At 39.4% G+C, this 13,405-nt stretch overlaps 1 protein-coding gene across 1 annotated transcript in view; it reads right to left on the reverse strand.

The window, feature by feature from the left end:
• Positions 1 to 13,405, reverse strand: part of LOC124774878 (fibronectin type 3 and ankyrin repeat domains protein 1-like) — a 48,628-nt gene that overhangs the window by 7,293 nt on the left and 27,930 nt on the right. Inside the window, exon 3 of the mRNA XM_047249527.1 lies at positions 8,730 to 9,209. Within this exon, the coding sequence (XP_047105483.1) occupies positions 8,730 to 9,209 (480 nt within the window). The remainder of the gene's footprint in view (positions 1 to 8,729; positions 9,210 to 13,405) is intronic.

The following is a 13,405-nucleotide window of genomic DNA, read 5'->3' on the forward strand; positions in this document are numbered from 1 at the left end:
CAATGTCCTTTGGATTAAGTAATCTGACTTGAGATTGAATATTTGCTCTGGGCATGACCTTTCTTTCATAAAACCACCTCAATATTCACCTAAATGACTGTCTAGTGTTGCTTCTATTCTGCTTAACAAAATCTTGGAAAATTCTTCATATGCTACTGGCAGTGAAGAGATTCCTCTGTTGTTGTTTACATCCTGTTTATTACATTTTCAGTGGAGTGGGTGTATCAAGGCAACTGTCCATTCCTCTGCAATTTTTTTTGTTTTCCAGATTTCTTCCTAGAGTAAATTTAGCTCCTTTGCTATATTTGGCAAGAACCACTTCAAAAGTTCAGCTATAATAGAATATTCTCCACTGGCTTTGTTATTTTCAAGGGTCTTAATTACTTCTTGAATTTATTCTATAGTTGGTGGTAAGTCATCTTCCAAATTTTCATTAATATTTGAGAATTCCAATTTATGATTTGGTTAATGACAGTTCAGAAGCAAATGAAAATATCTTGGTAGTATTTCACTATTTTCAGTATTGCTTAACCCAACTGTGCCATTTTCATTTTTGAAACAGACATTTGGAGTTTGGTAACCCTTTATTTGTTCCTAAAAGTTAGATAAAAGTCACAAATATTATTTTTTACAAAATTTTTGCCTATTTCCAAAAGTTTGTCATTTTCAAAGGTTCATTTGGTATTTCTGATTAACTCACCTGTTTCCTTTCTTTGTTGTTTAAACTGATCATAATCTTCAATTTTCTTTGAGCATTCCCATTTTTCCCACTTTTTAGTCCTCTCTACTATGGCTCCTTTTCATATTTCATTCCACAATATTTTTCTTTTATTTTTCTAGTTTTATTATAACAATGTACCAAAAGAAAAGGTCATGTAGTATAAATGTAATCTGTTACTAGTTCTAATGTACCATATGACGTATTTCTTGCTATATCAGTATTGTTTTATTTATAGGCTGACATGCATGCCTCATTAAAAGGCTTGACGTAATCTTTTATAGTCTGAATTAGATGCTGCAATTTCTAATATTACATGTGGTATGAAATATGATGTATGAGTTTTGTTCCACTGCTTTTAATAAGATAACACCTGTGAGAATAATGAACATAATATGCCAGTGAATATGGCACCAGTAGTTTACCTAATGTTATCAATGATCCAAAGATAGCTTCCGAACATCTCTGGTTATACCATAACAGCTGCAGTTATAGTGTGAGATGGTATCTTTGTTTGTATCAGCTATAGGATGTAACCATGTACAATAGCATAATGTTTTTGTGCCACATATGCACAGAAGTAAGATGTATCCCTGTTGATATGTACCAGTGATATATTATAATGTAAAATGAAACAGGAAGCTTAAGATACATAAGTAACTTGGATTACAAAATACAGTTATTTGTGATAGCTTGTACACAATTAAGTACAAACCAGTCATATCTGAACATATTAAACATATTACAGGTGCCTGAAAATGACCAGTCACATAGATAATAAAAAATAATTCAATCTATCTAGACCATGTTTACATTCACAAAATAATATCCTTGTATTCACTTCTACGCCCTGTAACTGATATCAGGGCTTGTAAGGAAATGGTTTAAACTGGTTTATGTACCTAATACAAATGAAAAATTGTCTTGTGTTCTGATTCATGGATTGGGCAAAACAGAAAAATATTCAGCTTCATTGATAAATGTGGAAAAGAGGTAAATATTTTAATGATTCCTTCCAGAACGAACAATATGATTCAGTCATTGGACGTATATACCGAGTGATGAAAAAGTCAGTATAAATTTGAAAACTTAATAAACCACAGAATAATGTAGATAGAGAGGTAAAAATTGACACACATGCTTGGAATGACATGAGGTTTTATTAGGAAAAAAAGTATTGCTAGACGCGTGAAAGATCTCTTGCGTGCGTCGTCTGGTGATGATCGTGTGCTCAGCCGCCACTTTCGTCATACTTGGCCTCCCAGGTCCCCAGACCTCAGTCCGTGTGATTATTGGCTTTGGGGCTACCAGAAGTCGCAAGTGTATCGTGATCAAGCGACATCTCTAGGGATGCTGAAAGACAACATCCAACGCCAATGCCTCACCGTAACTCCGGACATGCTTTACAGTGCTGTTCACAACATTATTCCTCGACTACAGCTATTGTTGAGGAATGATTGTGGACATATTGAGCATTTCCTGTAAAGAAGATCATCTTTGCTTTATCTTACTTTGTTATGCTAATTATTGCTATTCTGACCAGATGAAGCGCCATCCGTCGGACATTTTTGAACGTTTGTATTTTTGTGGTTCTAATAAAACCCCTTGTCATTCCAAGCATGTGTGTCAATTTGTACCCCTCTATCTACATTATTCTGTGATTTATTCAGTTTTCAAATTTATACTGACTTTTTGATCACCCGGTACATTCTGACTGTGGAAAAACTTCTTCAAACATGCTGCCAGCCCACCGCACCCTATCCAGTTCTCAACAGAGGTATCGATCAAATGCATTCACACTGCATGTGCAAAGTGCACTGGTACACCATCATGTAGGTACTACATATGCTTTCGCACATTGGGTAGAACATGTTCTAACAACTGTGGCAGAGTTTCTTGTAAAAAGGTTAAGTATCTGTTTGTGTCCAGTCACCAGGGAAATATGTATGCTGACCAGATTATTGCCTAAGAAGCTGGCCCAAATGTTGACAGCAAAGTGATCTTCGTGATCAGGAACAAAGGCAGCGTGCGGGTTTTCTCGTCCCCACACATGTTTATTGTGGCTGTTGAACACACTTTCTCATGTAAAGGATGTCCCATCCATAATAAGTACATGGTTCAGAAAGTCTTTTTGAATTGCACACACCACTGGAAGAATTCAATTCGCTGTAGGATCTGGGTTAAGGGCATGAACCTTCTGCAGGCTGCAGGACTGCACTTCATCTTCATGTCACACATGTCAAATTGTGGAATGGTTTACACCCATTTCCCATGCAACATGCTGTAAACTTATTGAGGGTGTGTTTTCCAGCAGTGCTAATACCTCAATTTCAAGTGCTGGTGTATGCACTGTGCATTGAGGACTTCAGGTCCTCCCACCGATAACACAAAACGAATACACTGGGTTTTGAAGTAGGTCATAAATGCACTTGTGTCATCACGAGAACATGTCAGTGGAGAACATACCTCAAGTGAACCTGTCTAATAGGAACCTATGGATGGCAGTAAATGTGCATGGATCTGGCACTCAATGATTCGGAAACCACTGAACAGACAAATGATGGGCAGCACCAGCATTTCCATCCCCTGCCCCATAAGCACACTGCATGTCTGTTCTTTCCTCCCAAGAATAGTGCTACATTTACTGTCCACTCCACACACTAACAAATGCAAGAGTGTCCATGTTTAAGGACAAACTGACACAGAGTGAACCAAACTCCGCCCTCTATGCAACACCAATCAAACAGGCATTTTCATAGCCAGAAGCAATGCGTTCACATCCCAGTAAGAGGTGGTAAACCCATAGTGTTGTCCCACCTGGAATATCCACAACTATGCCGACTACATTGTTTGCAAATAAAGATTATAAAACTTCAACCTGACATCTCTTTTACTTTGATGTTATAAATCTATTTAAATTGTTGCCCTGCAGATCTGCCACCGTGATGGCTCTGACATTTGTTGTGTGCCTACCCTCTCGGTGGCACGCGACGCTGTTCAATGGCACCTAGTGCCATATGATAAGGGATGCCGACATGGGTTGCTATTTGAAATATGCTTGTTATGACTCTCTCTGTTAGCCCTCTCATTTTCTACATTCATTTCAGATACACGCTGCACATATACATGAGAAAGACTTGTGATATTTCTATCTAATTTCTGACAAATGTATCTTTCGACTACTATGTCACCATCTATGATTGAATTTGATAAAATAAATAAATAAATAAATAAATAAATAAAAGTTTTCGAGAAATCTGGAAGCACCGTTGTACCATACCTTACCTCTAGAACTTTCATTAGAAGATTTTTTTTTATCTGGTCCCATTTAAATGGTATTCATTCAGAAATGTTACACTCAGTTTTTCTCAAGTGGGTGTTTTACCCCATTAACGGCTGTATGGGCATGTATAAAAAAAAATGTGTGTGTCTTATTTTGCTCTAGATTACATCATATTCAAAGCCAATCAAAATCGAAGTGGATCCCTTGTGTATGTTTACTTGTCAGACAGTGCCAATTCCAGCTCCCACACAGATGAAGAGTAGTTATAAGACTTTGAATTGCTGAGCATGAAGTCCAATTTGGCCTTCTCTACAGTCACAGATACAGTCTGCCTCCTAAGATGACTTGAACTCTTTTGGATGGATAAGTCAGCCACATGATGGATCACTCGTGTAATGTAGTCCACCCATTCCTAGACATTGTTGTGGTGTTCAAACACAGCCAGATGGCTGAAAAGCATTCAGTTAGCCATGTTGACCATCCATTTTGGTGGCTTCTGTTCAGGCAATGCTCCATCCAGTAGGTGGATCCACAGTGGGAAGTAATCACTGGAATAAAGATCATCAGTTACTTTCCACTGGGCTGTCTGCAAGGGTAGGAGAGCAGAGAGGTCGATGGCTGAGGACGTTGCAACAGCAACTGAGAAATGAGTGGGACTGTCTGTAGTGAGGACACACAGCTCCTGAGACATCACGAAGTTCTCCGAAACTCCACCCCTAGGGCAAGTATAGTTCAAGTCCCATAATACATTATGGGCACTGAAATCATCCATTAGTAGAAAGGGGTGGGAGAGTTGTTCAGTAAAGCCCTTGAGAGCCTCAGAGTCTACCACATCCTGTGTAGGTGCGTACAGTGAGCAGATAGTGCTCTTCTGAGCCACATGCACTGCAGTGGCTACTGCTCATAGGTCAGTAACCAAGGAGAGAACAGTGGAGTGATGTGTGTTATTGACAACACAGCAACCCCTCGCTGGGCTCTGTGCCCTGTCAGGTCAACCTTTTGGAGCAGTATATAGCTCCGTAGCACAGGGGTGTCAGTGGCTTTAAAATGTGTTTCTTGTAAACACATGCACAGGGGGCATGCCTGGGTCAGGAGTTTCAGTTCCTCCGTACGTGCCTTGTATATCATTTTGGCTTCATCATGTGGGATATGCTTTGTCATTTTTATCTCCTGGATCTTCTGTTTTTCAAGGAAGACATTGCAGTCCCTACTCTAGACAGGGTGATCCCCAAAGCAGTTAATACACTTTGGAGGAGACGAACAACCAACTCCTTCATGAGTGGTCTTGCCATATTTTCCACAGGTGACTTCTCCCTTACAACAAAGCGCTGTGTGCCAAAAGTGCAGGAATTTAAAACAGTGCATTGGACTGGGGTGAAAGAAATCTGCTTTAACATGCTCTGGAAGTTCTACGCTGTTGAAAGACAGTATAAATGAGTCTGATTTTATTAGATTGTCATCCACTGTTTTCATCATGTTTTTCACGTCAATGCTGTCTTGGGTCAACTCAGTTTTCAGTTCTTCTATGGAAATATCGTCAAGATCCCTGCAAGTCACAACACCTTTGCTGCTGTTCAAGGCATTGTGCAGATCAGTTTCTATTGCATATTCCCTAAGGCATCTAGTTTTTTGAAGGTTGATTGCTTTCTGAGAATTAGAAGTTTCTCCTAACAGTGCCCCACTGTGCAAGTGCTTAATTGAGTTTAAAGAGCCACAGATTCCCTCTAAATCCTTCTGAATATATAAGGGAGAAACCTTCTCAAAACTATCCTCTTTCGTTTGGCTATTAAAAACACATTCTGGTCAGCAGCATGTGTTCTGTTGCTGTACTTGTCAGCAGACTGAATAATACCTGAATTAAGAGGACTGGCTGCAAAATCCCTCTCATTTGATTGGGTGTTGGTACCTAACAGTGGCCCACCCATTCCGCTAGGAGGAGGAAGAGAAAATTTTGAAGGGTCTATCCCACAAGCAGCTGGAAAAATAAAAGTCCTCCCAGACAGAGCCCCACATGCCTACAACTGATGTGCGGCAGGTTCTCCAAACATTGCCCACTAGTGACTGTTCCACCTCAACAGTCATGCATCTCATTAGTGTGCAGTACACCTTGAGACTGAGGTGGTGTTTTTCTTATGTTTTTATCAAACTCGTGATCTGACAGTCAAGCCAGGAACATTCCATCGCCACTCTGCACAGAGGCCATTGAAGCATGCCCATGGCTTAAGTGACAGAGGACTTGAGACACTCACCTGTCCCCAGCTCAAGAACCCCGGGTCACCAAAGTTCGTATCCAGCAAACAAATGCTGAGCCCCAGATGGCTTCTTTCTTTTCAATTGTCCATGATTCACTGCTATATGACACTACACTAGATATCAGTAATGGCTTCACCTTTTCAAACGTTCTCTTTCCAATAGGTATTCTCCACCTCCTCATTTCTTCTATACAGTTTCCACTCCACATCATTAGACTTCTGTGATACAGAAAAGATTTCACTTGTTCATTTTGGAGTATGTTACCTGGAGATTCATTCTTGCTTATTCTCATCAGCTTTGTCTTTCATATATTTATCTTCATTCCATACTCCTTGCCCCTTCTTGCAATACTCTTTCAACATCTTCTGTAACTGCTGATTCCATCAACACTGCTTGATCGTCTGCATGTTGTATAGTTTTTATCCTTTCTCCTCCAATTAAAATGCCACTATGGTCTTACGTATCAGTTATTCTCCATAAGTGTAGAATAGCTTCTGTGACAGTGTGTATCCTTGCCTCACACCCCTTCCAATGCTCATCCCTTCTGTCTCCTCATTCCCTACTCTAGTTGTCACTTTCTGCTTTGTATTAATCACATCTATCTTTTCAGTTTATATCCACAGCTTTTAAAATTCTCAGCAGTATCCTTACAAATTATCAGTAAATATATAATTAACAAAACTTAATCATAAATTGTAATAAAAATAACATCTTTCTATTTTTAATCACTAATCACATAAAATTTAATTAAATATTTGATAGACATGCCTTATTGTGAAATGAAAGAGTTGCTAACATAAATAATCCCATTCAATCTCTAGAAATAATAAAGTATTTGATTCTTTGAACTTTTTGTGCAAAATTTTAATTTATTGTGAAGACTCACATCTCGTGCACTAATTTTCAAAAGCCATTTTTTCAAGTTTCTTGGAAAACTGTGTTGTGCTGCTTTAGGAAATGAATGCCTGGATACTAACATTCAGCGCAGAAAGAAAGTAAGGGGGCAGAGCTGTGTGTAATGTCCCCCTCATGAATGTAGTTCATGTACAATTATAAGGGTTAGTCAGTTTACACTACAGCCATGTAGATCACACATTACTTCGCTGGTGCACTTGAGAGATAACTGCACTATTAGCTGTCCTACTGACTGGTCTGACACCTGTGACAAATGAGTACTAGGCTGCTGTCTTTTGAAGTGCACTTCTGGAGACTTTCAGCAAGATGTCAAGATGGAGATGGAGATGAATATATATCTGTGATGTGTTTGTGCTTGAGGCAATGGTTGAATTTTGTGATGTCACAGTGTCGAATTTTATGTTCAACACTCTCTGGTGGGAAACAATACAGCAAATCAGATTTTTGCTTCATCGAGAGGAATGTGGTCAATGGTACAGAAGATCATGTCCTACCTCACAGGCAGAACTTGGTTGATGCCATATTGGGTTTTGTCGTTTTCAGTAAAAGCCAATATTTGTTGGGTTTTATATTATAACTTATGTCCTATGTGTATATGATGTGTCAAAGCACCAGGACACTCTCAAAAATGCAGCATTACTGGTGCAATTTGTTGTAATACAAGACAGGAAATGTCACATTGGTAGTTGAAGAATGTTAATGGCACATTGAAAATACCATATGTTATAATGAAATTTCAGTTGATAACGTAATGTCAATTAAAGCCTTCAGGAGATTGTAATATACAACATAGGCTGCTTGTTCCAGAAGTTCAACATAATGTAACAGACAGAGGTAAGAGTTAAGTACCCAATGTGTAGTTGGTTCATGTGCTACTACAGCCAAATACTTGTTATTCATTTTCACAAAGGTTCTAGGGCTTTCTTATGAATTTCATTGAAGTATGTCCTGTAATATTCAATGTTATGTGAACATAACAGTGCTCTCTCTCAGGAGAGCATTTGTCTGATTTTGGGAACATACCAGCAATCATGGTCAATGAACTGCAACACAGCTTTTTATGTCCCTGCTTGATTTGATCACAATTGAGTATTTATTCATTCATCAGAAAACTCTATATTTTGGGGGGGTGCATGCATGTGCACGCGCCAAAGTATAGAAAATGTAACACTAATATATCAGAAAATAAATGATTTTGTGGTTTAAGTATCTGCACGAGAGCTTTCACTACTTGCAATGGCATATTTTGCACTTTCTTGTCTTATATTTCACATGTTCTAAAAATTCAGCTACTGAAAAGGACCAGTGATATAGTGAAAATGGCGTTATGGTTTTAATAAAAAGCGAAAATGATGAAAGAATTTTTATCTTATTTGAATAATATTTATATCACACTATTTGCAATGGTGCAACAGTGCACATAAAGATCTGCTAGATAGGTAATTTTTATGTTTAAGTACTCCAATAATACGCTTCTGTGACTCCAGTGTAGGGGCACTTACCAGATTGACTGGATATCATAAAATACAAAGAAAAGTGTGTGTACAGCTGGAGAGTTACCTGAGTAGGGGCAACAGCTGCTCCCTGTCCTTCTCCCTGACCATGTCTACAGGCATCCTCCCTCCATAGTCCTTGATGCCCCGGTCCGCACTCGCTGCCAGCAGCACTGTCACCATCCCCACGTGGCCACCTAAAGCCGCCAAGTGTAGCGACGTCCTCCCATCCCCGTCGCAGATGTCGGGGTCAGCACCGGCAATCAGCAACATCTTCGCCACTGCCTCGTGGCCCCACTCTGCAGCCCTGTGCAATGGCGTTTGCCGCCACCAGCTGTCGACAGCCTCCATGTTGGCCCCGGCTCGCAGCAGATACCTGGCAGCCTCCTCATTTCCCCCTTGTGCCGCCCAGTGCAGGGCTGTGTTCCCCTTCCTGTCCCGCACCGTGATCTTTGCTCCGGCTGCCAACAGTTCTTGCACGTACTTCACCCTCCCACGCTTCACAGCTAGGATCAGTTCTCCTGTTGCATTCCTTTGAGGCACCTCCCTGCACAAAGCAGTACAGTTTTTCCCATTACCGTGGAGACACACACACACACACACACACACACACACACACACACACACACACACACACACACACACACACACACACACACTGAAGAAACATTTTCCTTCCAAGTGATTGACACCACAACTAAGCAGCTTTTTTTAAAAAAAAAAAAATATGTAGTTTTCTCGTACACAGTTCTGGACTTCAAACACCACACTAATTATACGACATACTAGGAATTGCATTTCGAGGAAATCAAGCAATTTAGGTAGAAACAATGTCATGTATGTTCTCTATATAAGGAATGATACTAAGTAAATTAATAAGAGATGGAACATATCCTCATCTTATACGAAACAGGTCATGATGTTTGCACGAGCAACAAAGAAAGCATGCCAGATTTAAAAGAATGAAAAATCTACAAGACTGGCAATGTTTTATGGATGCTCAAAAATTAGTGCAGACTTCGATATGAGATGCTTGTAATGGTTTCCACAACTAACCTCCAATTTGTAATCTGGCAGAAAATCAAGAGACATACTGATCACATGTAAAGTGTACCAGAGCCGAGACAGAATCTACACCTGCACTGCTTGACAGCAATGCTAATGTTACCAACAATTGGATTACATACACAGAGTTACTGAGCAATGTTTACCAAAATTCCTTCACCAAAGAAAATGAAGGAAATATTCCAGCTTTGCATCAAGAACAACTGGTGAACTGAGTATACCCTCAGCCATCAGTGTAGAAAAGTAACTTAAGTTGTTTAATAAAGCTATTTTTCCAGTCCAGATCATATTCTAGTTAGTTTCTTTTGGAGTGTGATGATGAAATAGCTTCACTATTAGCAATTGTATACAATAGCTTACTCAACAAAAGGTCTGTATGCAAAGAAGGGTAATTTGCACAGCTCAGACCGATACACAAGAAAGGATATAGAAGTAACCCATTGAATTATACACCCATATCACTAATATCTATTGGAAGTAGGATTTGAGAATGTATACTTTGTTCCAGCATTACAAAGTATCTTGAAGAAAGTGATGTACTGGCACTTAACCGGCACACATTCAGAAAATATTGTTCTCAGAAACACAACTGTCTCTTTAGTCACAAAAGTGGCTTCTAATCAAATTCTGTGTCTATGCAGTATCATCTCTGCAACTGGACTCATGATTTCTTGTCAGAAAAGTCACTGTTTGTTGTAAATGACAGGAAGTTCTCTAGTAAAGCTGAAACAATACTTGGAGGTCCCCTAAGAAGCGAATGATTTAGGAGACAACCTCAGCAGCCTTCCTAGACTGCTTGTATATGATGCCATTGTTAACTGTCTTGTTAAGTCACACATAATCAAAACAAATGGCAAAATATTTAGACAATAAACTTGCTTGATGTGAAAAGTGGCAGGTGACCGTGAATAATATCTATATCTACACACATTCCGGTACTTCAAAGTCACAACATGGAGCATGATGGAGGGTACCTTGTATAACAACTAGCCATTCCCTTTCCTGTTCCACTTGCAAATGGATTGAGGGAAATGTATCCATATGAGCCCTATCTTCTCATCACAGTCCTCACATGAGATGCACACTGACAGCAGCAGAATTGCTCGTCAGCCTTAAATGTTGGTTCTCTAAATTTTCTCAGTAGTGTTTCACAAAAAGAACATTGTCTACCCTTTAAGAATTCCCATTTGATTTCATATAGCAGTTCCGTAACACTTGCGTGTTGATCGAACCAGCCGTTAACAAATCTAGCAATATACCTACAGATGGCTTTGATGTCTTCCTTTAATTCAATCCTGGCATCAATCCCAAATACTTGAGCAGAACTCCAGACTGGGTCAGACTTGTGCTGTATAGACAGTCTACTTTACAGATCTACACTTTCCTATCCAACAAACCAAAGTCAACCATTCATCCCCATACTACAGACCTAGTGTGCTCATTCCATTCCATATTGCTCTGTAATATTACACCTAGCTTCTTCACTGATGTGATTGTGTCAAGCAACACACCACTAACACTGTTGTTGTTGTTGTTGTTGTGGTTAGTGTTTAACGTCCCGTCGGCAATGAGGTCATTAGAGACGGAGCGCAAGCTCGGGTTAGGGAAGGATTGGGAAGGAAATCGGCCGTGCCCTTTCAAAGGAACCATCCCGGCATTTGCCTGAAACGATTTAGGGAAATCACGGAAAACCTAAATTAGGATGGCTGGAGACGGGATTGAACCGTTGTCCTTCCGAATGCGAGTCCAGTGTGCTAACCACTGCGCCACCTCGCTTGGTACTAACACTGTATCTGAACATCAGAGGATTATTTTTCCTACTCACCTGCTTTACCTTACATTTCTAGTTTTAGAGTAATCTGCCATTCATCTTATCAACCAGAAAATCTAAGTCATCCTACACCCTCTTAGGGTACACGAATTACTTCATGCAGTTTACAGAAAGCATTTTTATTTTAATAGAAAGGTATAAAATAGTTTACTGAAAGTAGTGTCTTTCAGAAGTTATGACCTTTTCCCACTTAATGGGTAACAAATAAGTTCTGCAATTTACAAAAAATAAAATTTACAGTTCTTTTGATGTGATCCACTCACGGAGCCAGTTTTTGAGACTCTTGAAAGATATGAACTCTTGTTCACAAAGGCCATGCTGTATGTTCCGAAACAAATGGTAATTGGAAGGGGCAATGTATGGTGGATACGTTGGTCAGGTTAAGACATCCGATTTCAGTTACTTGGTTTCCTTCACTCGGTTTGCAACATGTGGTTTGTCACTGTCATGAAGTAGAATGACTGTATGTCTCTGTGCATATTGTAGGTATTTGTCTGTAAGTGCATGATTCAAATTGAATACATTCTTTCAAAGCATTCGATGTTTATCGTTTAGCCCGGATGCAGCAGCTCATGGCACACCCTACCCACCAGGACACATTTTGTCCATCACCTAAAAATTGATGTCTTTGAATCATCAAAACCACTCCCTGCACATTATTTTCAACAAAGCATGTTCTCCATACACTTCCACTAGCAAACAATGACATTCCACAGTAGATTTCTTGAATGAACACGGAGGAGTAACACTTACGAAAATGCTGTTTTGAAGGCATCTTCATCTTCAAGGCACTAAATAGTTATGTTCTTTTTGTTTCACTCTAAAGGATATCCAGATCTGAAATTCTAGTGTTTCTACTGTTAAATATATTTTGTATCACAGTCCCCAATGCTGCACTATTTGAACTACTGCCCTCTCTTCATCAATTGTGAAAATTAATTCTAGCTCCCAAAACAGTCACTCAGTAATGAAACTTTCCCATACACTACAGCATCATCAGCAAAATGTTGAAGACTGCTGTTCAACCTATTCATCAGATTGTTTACGTACACAGAGAAAAATGGCACTCCTAAAACATCTCCCTAGGACAGGGGTCGGCAACACGTCGATCACTATCTACTGGTAGATCGCAAGTGCTTATTTGGTAGATCGCATGAGAAATGAGAGTGCTAAAGAAAAATTGTTGAATAAAATCGTCAATTGTTTTCCATAATAGTAAAAATGCATGCTCTTTTGACACAAGTTGCTTTGTTAATAACAGCGTAGAACTTGTACCAAGATCTACCTTGAACCTCTAAAATTTTCTGCCGCATTAGTTAAATCAGCTGCCACCTGCGCGCCACTCGTTGATGCACTGTTTCACATAACTTTTTGAAATGTGTTCGATATGTGTCAGGAGATGGTGGTGAGTTTTGTGCCGTGTACTACCAACACCTGCGATGTAATAGAGCATGAAAAGGACATAGGTAGAACTTTTTTGGGCTGTCAGTACTCAGCACCGAGCATGCGTAGTTGCATATTTTCTTGACACTTTTCGAGAACATACGAGTAGTGCAGCACCTTCATGCATAATGAGTTGTGTATAAAAAAAATGTAAAATTTATCATTTTCATTCTGAAAGGGAACATGAATTTTTCATAACAGAAAGAAATTGCACATGCATTTGTTTATTGTGTGACGCTAAGATTGCATCTGTAAAAAAGACAAATGTTGAGAGACATTTCAAAACCGTGCAACCACATGTTAACACCAAGTTTCCTGTAAAATCTGAACTGAGAAAATAGAAAATCAATAAACTTGAAAATCAATTAAGTGTTCAACAAAGCATGTTCACAAAACCAGTAGAC

Source organism: Schistocerca piceifrons, chromosome 2 (genome assembly GCF_021461385.2).
Source record: "Schistocerca piceifrons isolate TAMUIC-IGC-003096 chromosome 2, iqSchPice1.1, whole genome shotgun sequence".
Classification (NCBI taxonomy): domain Eukaryota; kingdom Metazoa; phylum Arthropoda; class Insecta; order Orthoptera; family Acrididae; genus Schistocerca; species Schistocerca piceifrons.